Genomic DNA, 18,704 nt, shown 5'->3' on the forward strand with positions numbered 1-18,704 from the left:
TGTGCGTTCGAATATGAACGTTTAGATACCCTTTTCGACTGAAGAATTTGCCACAGACAACGCAAGAGTGTGGCTTCTCCCCGGTATGAGTAAGCGTATGAACTTTTAAATCGAATTTCCGGCTGAGGGATATGCCACAGACTTCGCACCAGTTTGATTTCTCGCCGGTGTGAGACCGCATGTGTTCTGCTAGACTGTCTTTACGGCTGTAGGATTTACCACAGACAATGCAGGAATAAGGCTTCTCGCCCGTGTGTGTCCGTAAGTGACCTGTTAGTGTGATTTTGTGGCTGAATGATTTACCACAGAAATTGCAGCAGAGTGGCTTCTCGCCCGTGTGAGTTCGCATGTGGGCTGTTAAAGTATTCCTTTGGCTAAAAGATTTATAACACACAGTACAAGAGTGCGGCTTGAGGCCTGTGTGAACCCGTATATGTGATGATAGGAATTTCTTCTGCCTGAAAGATTTTCCACAGACATCGCAAGAGAGTTTCTTCTCACCCGTGTGTGCCAGCAGATGGACTTTTAGGCTGTCCTTCCGGCTGTAGCACTTGCCACACATATGGCAGGAGTGTGGCTTAAACCCCGTGTGAGTCCCAATGTGAACTGTTAAAGTGTCTTTTCGGCTGAAGGTTTTACCACAGACATTACATCTGAAACAAGCTCCTCCGCAATACTGAGGTTGATGGTCTGCGCAGATCCCCTCGGGTCTCGATCTACAGTGGAAAAATTAAAACAATGATGTTACCAAATGTTTGACCATCTCCGCTAAAAATGTCACAGAAAGGAAATGCTACTGAACAATGCACTCTCTGATATCACATGCAGAGAGCTCATAACTCATGAACAAGACATTCCTGAGGGTAAACATCATCTGGGGTCATATTCACAGTGTAGTCGTTAATTTGAAAAGATCTCGTTTGATACGAGGATATTTTGCGTCTTTTCTCTTGAATCACGTCATCACATGCAAGAAAATTCTGACGATTTAGAAATGTACGAGCTTATAGGCATCATTTAAAGAATGCACGAGAAGTTCTCCTAGATAAAGGAAGGCACATGCTTTGGAGATTTCATCTTGTTCATCCACTCTGCCGTTTGTGGCAGGCGAGTCATAATTTTTGTAAAAAAACCTTGTTACTGAGGTTGTTTGAGAGAATCTCAGTCCTGTAGACATTAATAAAGTTGAGGACGTTGTTTGAGGACAGTCAGCAAGATCTGCTGAACCATGGCAAATCATTTACTGCATAAATATTATTTAATGTCACGCAAACAATACTATTGTATTTGTACATTGTTATCATACCAGTGCAACATTATATTACATCACACTGTGGTTATTTCTAATTACGTAGATTTGATGTGCAATCAAACAGAGCCGACAGAAGTATAGGACAGTAGGTTTATGCAAGGAATTTCGTACAACTACCATGAATTACATCAGTCTACGTCTTAATTGCTGCCTTTAACAGAGGCCGTATGCAATATAGAAATTAATCCTTATAAAATCCTCGAAAAGCAGAAAGTTAACATGCAGATGACGGTTCTTTCTCTAACCCTGATGCTTTCATTTCACCTACAGATACTGCTGTTGTAGACATTATGATGGCGGCAAAGAATATGGTTTTGGTTGTAGCGTCTAATTACAATGTTCCGATGTCCTGAAATATCTGAACCCAAATGCAAACCTATCACGTACTTAAACATTCTTACGGGTAATCCTTTAACACTACAGCTAAAAGGAACATGGAAATCAAGGCTTGAGCCAGAATTCCAGATGAGAGGACATTGAAGTGAACCGTAGTGGATACTTCTGCTATGCAAAAGAAAAAAATAAATTCCTTTTATTTCGAAAACTTCATGGAACAAGTGATCATTTTGAGTAGCATGGTAACATTGTTGAATAGCATCCAAGTCTATGCCAGTGTCCCCACCGCAGTGTGGTTCTAGATATTCTAGGAAAGAAGAGCGAGGAATACAAATTTCTTGGTGAAATGTGAGATTCGCCTGCAACAGGCACGTGCAATAAGTCGATCACGCAGGAGAAAACACATCGTAACATGAAGTGGTACTTCCCAATTCATGCTGTATGCACTGAATTCACATGTACCGGTGGAATGCACGACTTCCTCACAAGCAAAGTACTGGGAGGCTCGACCATGAGTTCTTACTGCACTCTTAGGAGAAAATAGGTGGACAAATGAAAGGGGGACAATGGTTCCAGATGACACAGGCTAGACCACTTGATAATCACACTAGATATTGATATTGTCACCACTGACAACACGGGTCAGAAAATACGCCACTGGTTTGTATGTCATATGTTTTGTGGCATATCAAGCCAAGCAAAAGGTGCAATACTCTGGAGCAATTCTTCTTCACGTGGTTAAGTTATTTTTGTGACAAGTGATTTATCTGATTCTCAATTATTTTCTTCAGGAAAATGTTATATAATTTTGTATTGATGAATATTCTCCACGACCAATTTACACTGCCATAACAAGTGGTTCGTCGCAGGTGACGGATAAGGGTTCCCCACTGGGCTGCCGGCAGTTTTGAGCGAAATACAATTGCTCTCATAGACCAAATACACACAAGGTCCTTAATGGCAACTTTAGAGGAGATGGAGACGTTCGGTACAGAGTAGTTCGCAGACGAAGTACTCTACCTTTCTCGAAGTTAAAGCAGAAAGGAGCGTAGTGTTCCTTCTCCAGAGGGGATCCGAAAAGGCGTCTGTTTCTATGTCCAGAGCGATGTAACTACATGCTGTCACGAGTTCTAAAACTCTTCACAAGCCGGCCGTTAAATAACACAGTTACAACCTTATGGAATATGTCTCGTGGAATCGGAAGAAAGCCTCGGGCGTGTACCATAGAAGGGACGCACGTTGATAGGTCCCAATCAGCCTGAAAATTACGCAAGGGTTGCTGTCGCATGGGCTGTGAGGACTAAACAAGCGAGAACACCCATCCTGTACGGCGTCACTGAACTATGTCTGGACGAAGTAGCGAATTAGCCATAGCACTTGAGAGTAGGCACATAGGCATCTGTAAGGTGCAGGAGAAAAGATAGAGTGGAGAAAAGTCATGTGAAATGGGGTGCAGTTACTAAATGATGTACAACGGAAACTGAAGAACAAATAATTGTGTTGGCATAGTAACGTCAGCAAAATTTTGATTCTTTAGTCTCCGAGGGGCAAATGTATGACAATCCCTTGATGTAACATGTCTATATTGGGGATAGAAGGAAAATCCACGGTTTCAGTGCAACGCTCCACAAACTGGCCTGGGCAAGGAAACCAAAGATGCCTTCGGGGAAGTGCTAGACAAGAAGACCGTTTACTATCTTATTGTTGCCGATGATCTGAATGGACGTCAGAAGGAGGAAAGAAGACCACACGGCCCACAGCGGTCATGGATATGGACAGAAGAACGATGACGACGGCCAACAAATTCCCGATTATGCACAAAGTTACCACCGCCAACATACAATTCAAAAATCGTGATACTCATCCAGTCAGGTACCACAGTAGCTCCCATCCGAATCACAATGACTGTATTCTTGTGAGAAGACAGAATCTCAAAGATGTTGACAACTTCACAGGAAATGGACCAAAATTGATCAAATGGTTTCATCTGAAGGAGGCCGACGTTGTAGCGAAAATTAGAGTGCCACCAATCACCACAGTTGATGTGAGCCGGACTAAACTCTTAGACGCCACATGCCCAATTCTTTGAACAACTAAATGAGGGCGACGACGACGAAGGATTAGCAATGACACGTGGCTTCGGAATGGCAATGTTACGGATCCAGTAACGTTGAAGGAACAGTTGTTCCACAAGTTTCTAGCTCGTTGGAATGCATACAAAGCAGCCAGTAGTAAAGAGAAGGAGGTCATTGCCATTAAAAACACCAAACAGCGGGATATTTAACAGCTAGTCAAACCGGGGCATTATGAAACGGAACAAATCCAACTCTCTTATGACATCAATAAGAGATCAGACAATTTGCAACTCTATTGCCGGGAAGCGCGAGAACGCTGGCCGAACTACTTTGACAAAACTTCAATATTGGAATTTCCGTTTCGATCAGTCCAATCACCTCCGCTCAAAAATAAGGGAATCCCTGCCGAATTTTATAATTACCGCCCGATCAGACTTCTGAGCCACGCAATGACAGTTCTCCAACCAATCCTCGACAATGGGACTAGCGATTTAGCAAAGATTACGAGCCAAGCTGGATTTTTGTAAAATTGTGGGACTACAGGAGCAATTCACACTGCATGGCAGTAGAGAAGCTGAGAAAGTTCAAACCCACAGGGTGTTCCTCAATTAGGTGTACTATTTTCTGCAGCGTCAGCATCCGAGGTCATTGACCCCTAGTACTGTACTTAGACGTGTTCCGAATCCGAGGTCCTTGACCCGAGGTCACTGACCCCTAGTATAGTAGTATGGCTAAGCCGATTTGCGAATTTTGCATAAGAGAGCGAGTCTAACCTCACAGCCACTATCTTGTGGGGCCTAACTACACGTTAACGGCAAGCTGCCCTTCCTGACGCCTAAGAGAGCAAGCTTAACCTTATTGAAGGGCCTAACCATAGTTTTACGCTAGATGCCCTTCTCATCGTGGACAGTCGTTATCTTGAAGTGGCTTAACTTTACAGGAAGTATTTTTACGGCGAGATGCACTTCCCGACGTTGTTTCAAGTTCTAGGGCAATGGGAATTCACATAAGTAAGCGCATGGAGGAGTCTAACTACACATGGCCGTAGTTGTAAGGCAAGATGCCCTTCCCGACGCCAATTGCACAAGATGACGTCTATATACAACTACTTATGCAAAGGCTTAATAAGGAAGCACATGAAGGAGTCTAGCTACACAGCGGCGTATTTTTACGGCAAGAGGCCCTTCCCACGTTAATTGCAAAAGAAGGCGGCTATACGCAGCTCTTTATGAGACTGCTTAATAAGTAAGCACATGGAGGAGTCTAACTAAACAGGGCTGTAGTTTTACGGCAATTTGCCCATCTCGACTCTAATTGCACAATATGGCGGCTATACACAGCTCCTTATGAGAGGGCCTAGGGGCGCTTGCGCAAGTTGGTGGCTATATAAGGCTTCTTATATAGAAAGATGACGGCTATGGGCGAATGCACAAGATGACGGCTATACTTAGGTTTTATGGAGAAAGATGCCGGCTATGGGTGCTTGCGCAAGATGGTGGCTATGCATAGGCACTTATGAGAACGTCTAGTGGTAAAACAATACATTGGTTACATTTAAGCCCCTAGGAGTCGAATGAACTATCGGATAAACATGTAACTTGAAATTTCGGTTCCGAAATATACTATTTGACTGATGGGTTATAAGCATGTAGCTCATGTGGAAAGTGAAATAAACAGTTCGCGTAGCGCTATAAGAAATATATTGCTTACATTTAAGCCCCCAGCAGTCGAACAAATTATCGCATAAATATGTAACATGAAATACCGGATCCGAAAACATATTATTTAAATCTGTTGCCATAGGTCATAAGCTTGTAGCCACTGATCTCTATACATGGATGGCTGGTGGCTTGGGTAGCAGTAAGCCGAATAGAAGATGACTGGCGTAGTAAGATGGCAGCGAGCGCACGGTGCAGTAGACCCATTGAATAGACCACGAGGAGCGCGCTTGCTTTGTTTATGCTTAGTTCAGTGACGCCAACCCCCTTGATTGTAGTTCCACGGGTGTTCTGTGCTGTGTTATTTCAAAAGAAATAGTAGTGTATTTTATGAATTTAGGTTTGTTGCCTTGTAGTATGCTTGTAAATTCGTTCGTTCGTAATCTGTTTATCCTCCAGGGTTGGTTTTTTCCTCGGATTCAGCGAGGGATCCCACCTCTACCGCCCCAAGGGCAGTGTCCTGGAGATTCAGACTTTCGGTCGGGGATACAACTGGGGAGTATGGCCAGTACCTCGCACAGGCGGCTTCACCTACTATGCTGAAAAGGGGCTTTGTTGGGGGATAGGAAGTTTGGAAGGGATAGAGACAAGGAAGAGGGAAGGAAGCGGCCTTTGCCTTAAGTTAGGTACCATCCCGTCATTTGCCTGGAGGAGAAGTGGGAAACCACGGAAAACCACTTCCACGATGGCCGAGGAGGGAATCGAACACCCTCTACTCAGTTGACCTTCCGAGGCTGAGTGGACCCCGTTCCAGCCCTCATACCACTTTTCAAATTTCGTGGCAGAGCCGGGAATCGAACCCGGGCCTCCGGAGGTGGCAGCTAATCACACTAACCACTACACCACAGAGGCGGACACTGCTTGTAAATTACAAAATTAAATTTAAATGTGCATGTATTTATGTGAAATCCGAATGAAGAAACATCCTACCGGGTATTAACATACCGCAGTGTTCAGCTTATGGATGTACAAACATAAACGATCAGCAGAAGGAGAAATCATTTCATCGGTGAGCTTTATACTGTACATAATAATCTTCCTAGGGTAGTGTTTTGATTTTTAGGTTATTGTATCTTATTTCGCATATTTTGGGAGCAAAATGGCAATTTTTCTAGGTTTCCTTTCTCGAAACCCGAACATCTAAGATCATGGATTAGGAGTATCAGGCGGGAGACTTGAGAGCCTTCTAAAACAGTTGTTCTCTGCTCCCATCAGTTTGAGGAAGACTGTTTAGATAAAAATGGACAAACTGCACACCTTAGAAGTGATGTATAGCCAACTGTTTTCAATTTTCCTGAACATTAACTGCAAGTAAAGATTTACTTATATTTTTATTTATTTGTCACAATTAAACTGACGGTTTTGATGAAATAATTGACGTGACCTTATAACAATCTTAGAAAATGAAGTCTGGAGGAATTCTAGACCTTATTTACATCAGTAATAATTATGGGTTTCAGACACTGGAGTGGTGGGAGAAAGCACAGTGTGGTGGGTGTTTTAGGCTATCCCATTATACTAGTTGTTTTATTTGGGGCTCATTTAACGCGTGTTACATATTTCTGATGATGACCATCAATATTGCTTTGGTAGCTGAATTTAATTAAAGAGGTCTGTAATAGTAAATTAAGCTGCAGGTAACGTGATATACTGACAAGTTTTGAATATTTGCTGGTTTTATGAATGTGTACATTTGCTTCAATTATATTTTAATTTGATAAACTGCGCGTTATTTCATAGAAACAGGAAACAGGAATTCATTATCAAGCACCGATTATGGTATGTCAAATCTAGGCCTGTATAGTGAGCTACGTTTATAGGTACATCATTTCAAGAATGCATAATTTCGTGACATACATGTATACAATTTACAGCAATGTTTCCAGAAACTGATTTTCACTCGTATTGTGTTACCGATCGCTAAATGCATGTATTCAGCACCTAAGTTAATATTAGTCGGCCGTTATTATACACTCATTTTTATTGCTATCCCGGAGATTTACTGACCTCGGAATGACGTGTCAGTGATCCCAATGTCCTTATGCTTTGAGTGAACATGTCCCTATATTTTTAATTATTCCAACGCGCCATTAATTGCGATTTAAAATTGACTATATTATCATTGCATCCCCATAAGGAGAGCTCTAGGATGGGTATGCCAACATGGCGAACCGCGCGCTCAACTTGGCGTACTTTCTCCTGCAGCGGAGAGCTGCCATCAGCGATCCATGTGCTTGTAGCTCATGCAGGAGCGAAATGAAACAGAACGCCTAGTGCGATAAGAAATACATTGTTTACATTAAATCCCCCTAGCAGTCGAACGAATTAACGGAAACATGTAACTTGAAATTTCAGTTCGGAAATATACTATCTGAATCTGTTGTCATGGATTATAAGGATGTAGCTAATGCGGAAACTGAAATTAAACAGAATGCCTAGTGATATATGAAATACAATGCTTATATTTAAGCCCCTAGCAGTCGAACAAATTATCGCATAAACATGTAACATCAAATATTGGTTCGGAAACATTATTTTATTCTATTGCCATGGGTCATAAGCTTGTAGCTTATGCAGGAGCGAAATTAAATAGAACGCCTAGTGCTATAAGAAATACATTGGTTACATTTAAGCGCTTATCAGTCGAACAAATTACCGAATAAACTTGTAACTTCAAATTTCAGTTCGTAAATATACTATTTGAATCTGTTGGCATGGGTTACAAGCATGTAGCTCATGCGGAAAGTAAAATTAAACAAAACGCCTAGTGCTATAAGAAATACATTGGTTACATTTAAGCCCCCAGCAGTCGAACAGATTATCGGATAAACATGTAACTTGGAATTCCGGTTCAAAAATATACTATTTGAATCTGCTGGCATGGGTTATAAGAAGTAGCTCATGCACGAGGTGAAATAAATAGTTCGCATAGCACTATAAAAATACATTACTTTCATTTAAGCCACAGCCGTCCTCCTCCTCCTCTTTATTCGTATAGCAAAAGGGCACGGGACACAACTGCCCTCCTTCTCCTCCTCCTCATCCGTAGAGCAAAAGGCAAAGGGGCTCCTCCTCTTGGCTATACATAGGCTCTTATAGCCGCCTCCTGCTCCTCCGCATCAGCACAACAAAACGACAAAAGGGCTCTTCAAGTTGGCTGTACATACGCGCTTATGGCCTCCTCCTCCTCCTCCTCCTCCTCCCCCTCCGAACACGTGGTCGTGATGACACAATCACGTAGTATGCTGCGTCAGCACGCGAAGTTCAAAATCCACGCCTACGTGGTTAGAACTTGTCAAAAAGCAGGTAGATTTTAATTCCGCGCTCTACGTCGTTAAGTTAGAAGTTAGTGCACATAGATAGGACACGACCACGTGCTCTTGTTTGTAAACAAAGCCACGTGCTTGGCCCTTGCTTTTTTGACAGCTGTCATAGTGACAGCTGTCATCTTTAAACAAGAGAGCATCGTGAACCTCAGTGCTTCAATCTGTACTGAGCTAAACCTCATGGCTGCCACCTTACGCACGTGGGCGCACGAAATTTGAATTCCATGTACTTTCTTGACAGCTGTCATGATGACAGCAGTCATCTTTAACTACGTGGACGTGGAATTTTAAACAACAGAACATCGCTAACCTCACTGCTGCCACCGTATGCATGTGGTGGGGGGCAATTTAAAATCCACATAATCTTAACTCGGTACAATATTCTTCTGTAAGCCACGACATGCAGTCGACGCACACTGCTGTGTCATTAGTAATTTAACGCTTATTTCCGGTCGTAAGCCAGCCAGCTCGCTGCATGCAAATATTTACTTTGCATGTACTGTGTGTTGAAAGCAGATCTGTTATTTTTCCTTTCAATATGTAAGTATTTTAAACTCAGGTAAGTGTGTGCGTTTCTACTGTGAAGTGTTAACAATTTACACATCAACGCCTTCGAAAACAGGATTCATCTTGTGTATGCGTATGCAGCTTTTACGATGCAGAGTAATAGATGGCAGTGATTAACGTTTTACCGTTTACTCACATGCTACTGCATGCAGCTATCAGCCTGGAGCGGGCCGGTTCGAACTGCACTCTGAAGATGCGTTTCCGTACTTTCTCACATTCGCACCAGGCAAATAATAGAAGTTGTATCTTAGCTGTAATCAACTTTAGACTGTAATGTTGGCGACGTGTTAGCCTTCGGATCGAAAGATAGTCGGTTCAGACTGTAATGTTAATCGTGGTAGTGGTGATTATTGATTTACGAGAAATGTAACATTTAATTCTGTATTTCGTTGATCAATTTTAAACATCGTGTGTTCTAAACATCTGCTGTAAGTGTCGACACCGTCCTACCATGTTGCTGAGGGTTCGATTCCTAGTAGCATATAGATTCTGCGCGCTAATCACATCAATAGTAGTAGTAATTATTGTTTTATAAGGAAGTACATCTATCTTATATTTCTATCGTTCCGCTGACTTGGAGTTGCCCTTCTGTCAATGATTACAGCATGATCGTTGCACAATTAAGTAATCACGTGTTCGATTCCCGGGATTACAAGAAGATAGTAAGTATATGCTGTTGTGATGTTTTAAAATTCTAATATGAATATCGACAGAAGATATAGTTGCAGAAAATCGTATTGTCTTGCGTTATTTTATCTGTATAGTAGTAGTGATTATTGATTTAAGAGGAAGTACATCAATTCCTCTTCCACATGGGACCTAAGTTCGAATCCTATAATTTTTCTTTCCCTATGTTATTTGCGATAAGAGAACAGGGTTTGAATTCATGTTTTTCTATTGTAACAAAATCAGAGTTCGAAATCTATACTTAATTTTTTCTGTTGCATGTGTTTGAATCTCGCAAAAATCCATCTCCTTACGCCAAAGATTTTTCATAGTATCCCCTGCTAAGTAGTAAAATAATTTTATTTGCAGTGATGAAGAAGAAGAAGTACGTCGGATGCAGATATACACCATTTGCAATTCTACGTGTGCGTGCTGATTGCATAGAAGTGCCTTTGTATCAACAGAGAGATTAATCTTATAATGCAGATTTCAAATCTCATAATGTTTTGCTTTATAAGTTTTTATATTCCAAGCGCTAATTGTAAACATGTTTCGTCTTGTTCTACAATCAACTGTAATGTGTGCTAATTGTAACTGGTCTTGTCGAATAGAAACATACAGCACTGTAGCGTTAAAAGTTTTTTCCCGTTCTCAACACTAATTGTCAACATGTTTCGTTATACCGGATAAAGACATAGAACATTAGCTTGTTCTACAATCTATTCTAGTGTGCGCTAATTGTAACAGGATTGAACTTGTCTTGTCGAATACAAACATACAGCACAGTAACTATATTGTTTGCGTTATAAGTTATTTTCTGTTCTCAACACTAATAGTCAACATTTTCCTCTTGTTCTACAATGAATTCTAGTATGTGTTAATTGTGAAAGGATTCATGATGTCTTGGTCGAATAAAAACATAGAGCACGGTAACTATGGTGTTATAAGGTTTTTCTGTTCAATAGTCAACATTTTACCTCTTGCCTTCTTACGTCCTGTCGGAGGAGGAGGAGGAGGAGGAGGAGGAGGAGGAGGAGGAGGCCATCAGTGCCTACGTATAGCCAAGAGGAAGAGCCCTTTTGCACTTCTGTTATACTGATGCGGAGGAGGAGGAGGCTATAAGAGCCTATGTATAGCCAAGAGGAGGAGCCCTTTTGCCTTTTTGCCTTTTGCTATACGGATGAGGAGGAGGGCGTTTGTGTCCAGTGCCCTTTGGCCCTTTTGCTATACCAATAAAAAGGAGGGGGAAGGCGGCTGTGGCTTAAATGAAAGCAATGTATTTTTATAGTGTTACGCGAACTGCTTATTTCACCTGCATGAGCTACTTCTTATAACCCAGCCAACAGATTCAAATAGTATATATCCGAACCGAAATTTCAAGTTACATGTATATCCGATAATTTATTCGACTGCTAGGGGCTTAAATGTAACCAATGTATTTCTTATAGCACTAGGCATTCTCTTTAATTTTACTTTCCGCATGAGCTCCATCCTTATAACCTATGCCAACAGGTTAAAATAGCACACTTCCGAACTGAAATTTGAAGTTACATGTTTGTTCGATAATTTGTCTGACTGATAAGCGCTTAAATGTAACCAATGTATTTCTTATGGCATTAGGCGTTCTGTTTAATTTCGCTCCTGCATAAGCTACGAGCTTATAACCTATGGCAACAGACTGAAATAATATGTTTCCGAACCGATATTTCATGTTATATGTATATGCGATAATTTGTTCGACTGCTAGGGTCTTAAATGTAAGCAATGTTTTCTTATAGCACTAGGCATTCTGTTTAATTTCACTTTCCGCATGAGCAACATGCTTATAACCCATGCCAACAGATTCAAATAGTATATTTCCGAAACGAAATTTAAGTTAAATGTTTATCCGATAATTCCTTCGACTGCTAGTTGCTTAAATGTAGCCAATGTATTTCTTACAGCACTAGGCGTTCTGTTTAATTTCTCTTTCGCATGAGCCACATGCTTATAACCGATGCCTACAGTTTCAAATAGTATATTTCCGAACCGAATTTCAAGTTACATGTTTATCCGATAATTCCTTCCACTGCTAGTGGCTTAAATGTAACCAATGTATTTCTTACAGCACTAGGCGTTCTCATTAGGGCACATGTATAGCCGCCATCTTGCTATGAGCCCATATATAGCCACCATCTTGCGCAAGCGTCCATAGCCGGCATCTTTTTCCATAAGAGACTATGTATAGCCGCCATCTTGCGCAATCGCCCATAGCTGTCATCTTTCTATATAAGACGTATACAGCCGCCATCTTGCGCAAGCGCCCCTAGGCCGTCTCATAAGGAGCTGTGTATAGCCACCATCTTGTGCAATTAGCGTTGGGAAAGGCATCCTGCCGAAAAAATACAGCCCTGTGTAGTTAGACTCCTCTTTGTGCTTACTTATTAAGCCGTCTCATTAAGAGCTGTGTATAGCAGCCACCTAGTGCAATTAGCGTCGGGAAGTGCATCTTGCCGTAAAACTGCGGCCCTGTGCAGTTAGACTCTTCCATGTCCTTACTTATTAAGCCGTCTCATAAGGAGCTGTGTATAGCCGTTATCTTATGCAATTGACGCCAGGAAGGGCAACTTGCCGTAAAACTACGGCCATGTGTAGTTAGACTCCTTCATGTGCTTACTTATGTCAATCCCCATACCCTACTACTTAAAACAACGTCGGGAGAATCATCATTGTCCTACCACTCAAGATAGCGTCGGGAGGGCATCTCGTCAGAAAACTACGTCCTGTAAAGTTAAGCCCCTCCAAGATAACGACTGCCCACGACGAGAAGGGCATCTAGCCGTAAAGCTAAGGTTAGGCCCCTCGATGAAGTTAAGCTAGCTCTCTTAGGCGTCAGCAAGGGCAACTAGCCATTAAAGTGTAGTTAGCTGCTCAAGAGAGAGACTGTGAAGTTAGGCTCTCTCTCGTATGCAAAATTCGCAAATCGGCTTAGCCATACTACTATACAAGGGGTCAATGACCTCGTGTCAATGGCTTCGGAATCGGAACCCGGTCAATGACCTCGGGTGCTGACACTGCAGAAAAATAGTACACGTACTTGAGGAACACCCTGTGGTTTTGAACTCTCACAGCTCCTCTACTCAAGGCTGTTAGTTGATAGACACTGTGAATAGAGTAAGAGGCTTCATCTCAACTTTCTGGATGTTGAGATAGCTTTCCATTGGGTACCTCGTTACGTTATCTGGTCAGCGCTACGAGAACGTGGCATTCCAGGGCACCTTGTTGGGAGATTAAACTTGCTCCACGTAGAAACGAGTTATGTTCAAGCTGCCGCAGGAGCATCTGATGACTTCCGTATAACTGTAGGAGTCCATAAAGGCACTGCCGTATTTCCACTGCTGTTTATTCTCAGTCCTGCACAAGCTAATACCATGGACACTTCTCTATGCAAATGTGTCATTTTGGCTGCAGAGAATGAGCTCGATCTGCAGCGCCAAAAAGAAAATTGGAACAATCGACTAGCGCAATATGTCCCGCGCCTCAACAAAAAGGAGACAGAATACAAGACATTACATCGTCAAGTTGGAACCATGCATGTTGACGGTAAAGATATAGCACGAGTAGTGAAATTTAAGTATCTTGTCTCCACAATCTCTGATATGGCCGACTTACTAATGAAGACAACTTAAGGATATACAAAGCCTCGCTGATGTGGAGAATGATAACGGGCGCCCCTGCGACCGTCGGATGAAGGAGGAAATCTACTATCTACTGAACTGTTATGTGCCCTGTTTTTCTTTTTTTCAGAGCAACTAATGCTGGCCAGCTAGAATAGAGATAGAGCGCCAACTAAGCGTCATGGATACGAAGATGCTTAGGTGGAAGGCTGGCATAACTAGAATGGATCACTTTTCAAATTATGTTATTAGGAAATGTCTTGGCTTTGCACCGATACAGAGGAAAACTGAGGAAATTCGCGCGCGCTGGTTTGGGCAATTGTTGCATGCAGAGGTAAATATATATTGTGAAAGTCAGCATATACACAGGAAGCCAGCGGAAAGAGGCGCAAGGGGCAAACAAGACAGCGAAGGAAAGATACAGAGCACTGCAACTCGAAAGCTGTAAGCCTGATCTAATTGGATACAACGTATCACAAAAACCGAACCCTGCCACCAAGCAGGACTAACACTAAAGAAGCAGAATAACAAGAAGCAGATTGATGAATATTCTGCTGTAAAACATGGGATACAATGTATATTTTACACATCCTAGCATTCGACATAATACGTTCAAAATCTCTCTGATAAAGCCTACGTCCAATATCTATATAGGACTTATTTTCACAAAATAGCGTTTGAATGACAGAACACTTCTGGATTTCGTGTTTAATACCTACATTACATGTATTTTAAATAAAAATATATAACTCAACAAAAGAAAACTTTCAGAATTCGGGAGTGACACTTTGTAAATCCAGTGAAATTTTATGGACCAACATTTTACCTCTACTTTATAGGCTAGAGGTCTCTTACCCCAAAGTCCGGCTCCATGCCTAGATGGTTAGCGTGCTGGCCTTTGGTCACAGGGGTCCCGGGTTCGAATCCCGGCAGGGTCGGGAATTTTAACCATCATTGGTTAATTTCGCTGGCACGGGGGCTGGGTATATGTGTCGTCTTCATCATCATTTCATCCTCATCACGACGCGCAGATCGCCTACGGGAGACAAATCAAAAGACCTGCACCTGTCGAGCCGAATGTCATCGGACACTCCCGGCACCAAAAGCCATATGCCATTTCATTTTCTTACCTCAAAGGTATTTTTCCAGACAGTAGGTCCAATTTTCGTTGAGAGTTATTCTGGAATATACGCATATACGTCCATTATCTCGGTCATTTTGGAGATTTCACTCCTTCTCACCCGCCTTCCAATTGGAGATCAACTTGGACTTAAACCACGACCGGAGTGTCACTATTCATTTCAGCAACCCCGAAAACTTTGGATGTGACCCTATTTTCGATTACTTTTATATCTCACCCTCTCCAACACCTGCCCCTAGGGGGTGCTAATCTGTCGTAATCCCACGCAGTTTATCTCCTGATAGTAAGTCATAAGTGTAAGTCGGGCCCCGCGGTGTAGGGGACAACGCGTACGCCTATCATCCGGCGGCACCGGGTTCGATTCCCGGCCGGATCAGGGGGTTTTTAATTGTAAATATTTAATATCCCTGGCCTGGAGACTGGGTGTATGTGTCGTCATTAATGTTCCTATCCTCACATTCACTTCCGCCATTTCCAAATACACGCAGGTTCACACTTATGGTGTCAAGTAGGGGCAAAAGATCTTGTTAGGTCGACGCCCCGAATAAATAGCATTTCAAAAGTCAAAAGTGTACCAGGTTTTATTTGAATCGCTCCAGTAGCCCGGAAAACTATTGTTGTTCGCTTTTAGTTACGTACATAAATCACCCCTCCTCTAGAGAATCCAGGGATGTCTTATCCTAAACAGTACTTTCTCCAGATAGTAAGTCATACTTCTATCAATTTTGGTTGAAAGCTAAACTGTAACATACATACATTATCATGGGCCTTTTTGACAATTTCCGTTTACCCCTCCTCCCCCTGTGCTAAAGGGGGATGAAGTAGGATTTATAAAAAATCCGGCGTGTCTTTATTGTCAGCGGCCCCGAAATTATGGATTCGATACTATTTTCGATTATTTTTATTTATTGTAGTGAGGTTAATTATCTCAGTGCCCACGAAAACTACCGATTCCACACTATTTTCGATTAATTTTATAAATTATTCTCCCCTCTTCCCCACCTCGAAGGGGGCTGAACTTGGATTTGTTAAAATCCGGAGTGTCACTATTCACCTCAGTGACCCCAAAAAATATGGATTCGACAATATTTTCGATTAATTTTTTTTCTCACCCCCTTAACCCTCACCACAATCCGGAGTGCCATTAATCATCTGAACGACACCAAAACTGTGGATTCGACACTATTTTCGATTAATTTATGTATCCCTCAGCCCTCGTCCCCCACCCCAAAGGGAGCTGACTTGGACTTTAAAGAAATCCGGAGTGTCACTATTCATCTCAATGACACCGAAAACTATGGATTCGACACTATTTACGATCATGTTTATATCTCACTCCCCCCTAACCTCAACCATATAGGGGTATGAACATGGACTTATAAAAATTCGGAGTGTCACAATTCACCTCAGCGACCCCGGAAACTACGGATTAGACACTATTTTCGATTAATTTTGTATATCTGGGCTCCGTCACCCCCCAAAGGGGGCTGAACTTGGTTTAAAAAATTCTGGAGTGTCACCATTTACCTCAGTGACCCCAAAAAGTATGGATTCGACAATACTTTCGATGATTTGTACATATCACCCCATCCACCCCCACCCCTAAGGGTGCCTGGGGTGTCTTACCTCCACGCGGATTGTGAAAAGAAGTACGGAGTGTCACTATTCTTCTCAGCGACACCGAAAAGGATGGATTCGACACTATTTTCGATTATTTTTATTTATCACTTCCCCAACCCAAAGGAAATATAAAATATTCGGAATGAGACTATGTTAGTGCCCACGAAAACTACCGATTCGACACTATTTTCGATTATTTTATATACCACTCTCCCCTCTTCACCAAATCGAAGTGGGCTGAACTTGCACTTTAAAAAATCCGGAGTGTCACTATTTACCTCAGTGGCCCTGAAAAGTATGGATTCGACAATATTTTCGATTAATATTTTTATATCTCAACCCCTCAACTTCCATCACAAAGGGGCCTGAACTAGTATTTTAAAAAATCCGGAGTGTTACTATTCATCTCAGCGACCCCAAAAACTATGGATTCGACAATATTTTCGATTAATTTTGATATCACTATCCCCCTCCATTATTTCGGTCATTTTTGACAATTTCCGTTTTACCTCTCCTCCCCCTGTGCCAAAGGGGGATGAAGTAGGATTTATAAAAAATCCGGAGTGCCGCTATTCATCTCAGCAAAACCGAAAACTGTGGATTCGACACAATTTTCGACTATTTTTATATAACACTCCTCCCTCGCCTTCCACACCAAAGGGGGCCAAACTTGGATTTATAAAAAATTCGGAGTCTCATTATTCATCTCAGCCACCCCGAAAACTATGGATTCGACACTATTTTCGATTATACATGTATCTCCCCGCCTCGCCCTCCGTCCCTAAGGGTTCCTGGGGTGCCTTATCCACACGTGGTTGTTCTCCTGATACTAAAAATCCGTAGTGCCACTATTCACCTTGGCGACCCCGAAAACTATGTATTCGACACTATTTCCGATTAATTTTATATACCGTTATCACTCCCCCTGCCCCCACCCCAAAAGGGGGCTGAACTTGGACTTTAAAAATGTCCAGTGTGTCACTATTCATCTCAGCGACCACGAAAAGTAGGGATTCGACACTATTTTCGAATACTTTATACCTCTCCCCCTCGCCCCAACGGGTACATGCGGTGTCTTACCCCCACGCGATTTGTCAAAAGAAATCCGGAATGTGACTATTCATCTAAGTGACCCCGAAAAGGATGGATATGACACTATTTTCGGTTATTTTGATATATCAATCCCCCTCGCCCTCCGCCCCAAAGGGGGCTGAAATTGGACTTTAAAAACATCCGGAATGCCACTATTAATCTTAGCGACCCCGAAAAGTATGGATTCGACACTATTTTCGATAATTTTCTTATATCACTCCACCCTCGCCCCCACTCCAAAGGGGGCTGAACTTGGACTTCAAAAAATTTCCAGAGTGTCACTATTCATCTCAGCGACCACGAAAAGTATGGATTCGAGACTATTGTCGAATATTTTATATGTGACCCCTTTCGCCCCCAATCCCTATGGGTACATGGGGTGTCTTACCCCACGCGGTTCGTTGAGAGAAATCCGGAGTGCCACTATTCACCTCAACGACCCCGAAAAGGATGGATTCGACACTATTTTCGAATATTTTAAAATGTCACCTCCTCGCCCCACCTAAGGGTACTTCGGGTGTCTTAACACCACGCGGTTCGTCTCCTGACACTACGTCGTAAGTGTACCAAGTTTGGTTGAAATCGCTGCAGTGGTTTAGGAGGAGATTTAATACACATATACAACGGCATTTATAGATATATAGATTATTTCGTAATAATTGTGCATATATGTTTGCAAACAACAAAGTACAAGCACTTCACTGACAATGAGCACTAAAATGAAAAGTGGAAAATGGTGATAATCAGTAAGTGTGACGACAAACTGGAACAAGCATAAATTCAATACCATGATATTGAAACAGGAACCACACGGGATCGAACTGTGGATCACGCGGTCTGCTCCATCCTATCATTTTGTGCGTGTTGTGAGCTATGATGCTACGCTTCCGGCGAGCGAGCTTGCGGCAGTCTGCTAAGACACGAATACGACATCACAAAACGCGTGGCCCACACGTCAGAGCGAACCATCTAGAAGCTTTATTATATATCCGCTTCCAGATGAGATATCGGCTAACGATCAACGGGACCGTGTAGCTTACAATAAAGATAGCTCATGTCCAAATTTCATGTTAATAACTATTCCATTTAAGGATATATCTCCCAAGCATTTGGAACCAGGGAAAGCATGGGAGTTGATGGCTCAAGACCTATATGGGCCACTCCCGAAAGCAACCTGAGGGAATAGGTACATTTT

General features: G+C 42.3%; 1 protein-coding gene across 1 annotated transcript in view; it reads right to left on the reverse strand.

Annotated features, from left to right (window-relative positions):
• Positions 1 to 299: 299 nt before the first annotated feature.
• Positions 300 to 18,704, reverse strand: part of LOC136885435 (zinc finger protein 674) — a 68,883-nt gene continuing 50,478 nt past the window's right edge. The window contains exons 5-6 of the mRNA XM_068230265.1: positions 479 to 716; positions 300 to 374 (exon numbers count right to left, since the gene is read on the reverse strand). Of these exons, the coding sequence (XP_068086366.1) occupies positions 300 to 374; positions 479 to 716 (313 nt within the window). The remainder of the gene's footprint in view (positions 375 to 478; positions 717 to 18,704) is intronic.

This window comes from Anabrus simplex, chromosome 14, assembly GCF_040414725.1.
Source record: "Anabrus simplex isolate iqAnaSimp1 chromosome 14, ASM4041472v1, whole genome shotgun sequence".
Lineage (NCBI taxonomy): Eukaryota > Metazoa > Arthropoda > Insecta > Orthoptera > Tettigoniidae > Anabrus > Anabrus simplex.